This window comes from Danio rerio, chromosome 9 (assembly GCF_049306965.1).
Source record: "Danio rerio strain Tuebingen ecotype United States chromosome 9, GRCz12tu, whole genome shotgun sequence".
NCBI lineage: Eukaryota > Metazoa > Chordata > Actinopteri > Cypriniformes > Danionidae > Danio > Danio rerio.
Window position 1 is genome coordinate 54,002,138 of NC_133184.1, and position 2,863 is coordinate 54,005,000.

Below are 2,863 nucleotides of genomic sequence, written 5' to 3' on the forward strand. Positions count from 1 at the left end.
CTGTTATCATCAATAACGTGACCTGATTAGCACAAAAGTTCAGAACATACAAAACCAGAAAAAAAACTTAATATTACCTATGGAATGTTCTGCCTTTGTGCTTTGTTTTCTTTGTTTGCTCGTTACTACACCCGTAGACAGCGCTGAAGTCCCACATCTTCACGTAATAACACTGTCTTGACTAGTGCGGTTGAATGACATTTGTCCTGGGAGCACTGTACCAATGTGGCGGCGCTATTGACGCATGCTCAGGGTCCCTATGCGATATCTAGTGTATATATCTATGCTCACTCTGACCTTTAAAGGTGCTCTAGCGTCAGCAGCTAGAGGCCATAGCCTTTAGCCTCCTTTTTAGAGCAACAGACTCCCATGCGGAAGTTTACCGGTTTGATACCAACTCGGAGCGTGTTGGGTGGAGTAGAACCGGTGGGGTTACATGGGGACTTCTCACATACTATGAATTTGGACATACTGCTTGGCTCACATGTAGTTTTAAGCGTACTATATAGTATGAAAGTAAACGATTTCGGACGCAGACGGAGCGCACTAGCTAATAAACATCCTTAAAATGAACAAGCTGAAACTAACATCTAAAATTCGGGACCTTTAAGACTCCAAACTTTTGAATGGTCGTGAATGGTAAGTGTCTGTATGCTGGATATGATCATCTCAAACATTGGACTCTATAAAGGATCTCTTTGGTTTCATGGACGCTACATGAGCGGTGGCGGTTTCTCGATTTAATCCGGGTTTGCTGTCCGTAAATGAATGCGCCAGGACTGCTTTTCCCTCTTTATGGCCGAACTCTTTGGCGTGCAGACCACCGTTATGCAAACCCGCCGGCCCCTTCATCTGCTCATAATAAACACTGGACGGTTTAGCGAACGTGATTTCACCCGCTGAAGCTACGACACCGTCAGTAGAGTGACTCTGCCAGCTCCGAGTGGCCGTCGGCTGCTGAAAACGAGCCGTTTTATCCATGACCCCCATGAACGGACGCGGTTTATAATCCACAGAGCCGCTCTGGCTGATTTTACCTTTATCCGTTCTGGTTTTGGTGCGGACATCTGGTCCTTGGGTCTTCCCGCTGTCTGATAAACTACTGCTGGACGCCAGGCTGCTAGTGGAGCTAGAAACCCTCATGCTAGCATTGGCATCCTTCCTCAAATCCTGACTTGCGTTAACATTGGCTCCATCGAGAGTCGAATGCACCTGTACGTGATGCAGATCTTCAGTCTCAACAGCATTTGCAGGTGCTAGTGGGCTAATATCAATGCCTGGTCCGGCTTTTAGCACACTAGAAATGTGTCGGCTAGGAATAGGGCTGGATGGAGCGTACTGATTCTTGCCTCGTCCGGACGCAGGCTGTAAGGAGCCCAGATGCTGGTTGGTTTTGACGATCTGCGCTTGTTTGCTGGGCTGTAGAAGCAGACTCTTGTGTTGCTGGCGAAGGCTGTGTTTGTGTGGCGGAGACGCCGATCGGCCGTTTGAAGTGCGGTTTAGTGAGTATATGTTTTGAGACCAGGCCTCAGAGTCGTCTTCATCGTCGTCGTCTTCCTCTTCTTCTGCGTGCTCCTGCTGATGGTGTTCAGGGTTTGAGAGGTTCTGTTGTTTGCTCTGGCTGCGCTGCATCTGTTTGCACTCGTCCTCCACCCGTGCCAGCAGACGGCAGATCTCTCGGTTGTTCGGGCAGAGCTTCGAGGCTTCGTGCAGGTCGGCTAATGCTGCTGTGAACTGCCTGTGTGCACAACAGACAGGAGGGAAGATCAGAAATATATTAGAGACAGGACATGCAAACAATGCTGTCTTTGTAGGAGTTATAGGAAGAAGAAATTGTCAGAAGTAAAAATCAAACCACATAATTTTTCACAAGCATGGGAATAAATATAATATCAGGTAAAATAGTTTTAACAAAAAGTAATATATATATATACAGTTGAAGTCAGAATTATTAGCCCTCCTGAATTTTTAACGCCCGTTTATTTTTCCCCCCAATTTCTGTTCAACGGAGGGAAGATTGTTTCAACACATTTCTAATCATAATAGTTTTAATAACTCATCTCTAATAACTGATTTATTTTATCCTTGCCATGATGACAGTAAATATTATTTTACTACATTTTTTTCAAGACACTTCTATACAGCTTAAAGTGACAATTAAACTAAACTAATTAGGTTAACTATGCAGGTTAGGGTAATTAGGTAAGTTATTGTATAACAATGGTTTGCTCTGTAGACTATTAAAAAAAATTAGCTTAAAGGGGCTCATAATTTTGTCCCAAAAATGTTTTTTTAAAAATTAAAAATTGCTTTTATTCAAGCCGAAATAAAACAAATAAGACTTTCTCCAGAAGGAAAAATATTATCAGACATACTGTGAAAATGTCATTGCTCTGTTAAACATCAATTAGGAAATATTTTAAAAAGTTTAAAAAATTCAAAAATAATTCTGACTTCAACTGTATATGTAAGTTGTATTTAATAAATTAAATTAATTAATAAAAAATAGGATATTTAGAATGAATTCAAATGATATCTAATATAATTACATAATATATTATGCACTTAAATAATATCTATACGTTTACACATGTATTAGAGCTGCACGATTCTGGTTAAAATGAGAATCGCGTTTTTTTTTTTGTTTAAAATAAAGATCATGATTTTCTCACGATTCTGTAGATGTAAAATAAAGGTTAATATGAGTTAAATTAACCTTTATTTTATCCAACCCTCATAACACTGTGTATAGGACAAAATAACACTGTGTATGGAAAGCATCGTAAATGCACCGTGATATCGAATTGAACCGAATCAATGGCATGATAAGCATAACGGAACTGAACCGTGAGACCAGTGTAGC

The 2,863-nt window shown here is 40.9% G+C and overlaps 1 protein-coding gene across 7 annotated transcripts in view; it reads right to left on the reverse strand.

Annotated features, from left to right (window-relative positions):
* Positions 1 to 359: 359 nt before the first annotated feature.
* The window catches only part of tanc1b (tetratricopeptide repeat, ankyrin repeat and coiled-coil containing 1b), a 317,932-nt gene continuing 315,428 nt past the window's right edge, over positions 360 to 2,863 (reverse strand). For all 7 annotated transcript variants that reach the window (XR_012385665.1, XM_068223687.2, XM_021479050.3 and 4 more), the window contains one exon: positions 360 to 1,738. Coding sequence is in view for 6 of the 7 variants with exons in the window: in XM_068223687.2 (XP_068079788.2) it covers positions 670 to 1,738 (1,069 nt within the window). In the remaining variant the exon portion in view is untranslated. The remainder of the gene's footprint in view (positions 1,739 to 2,863) is intronic.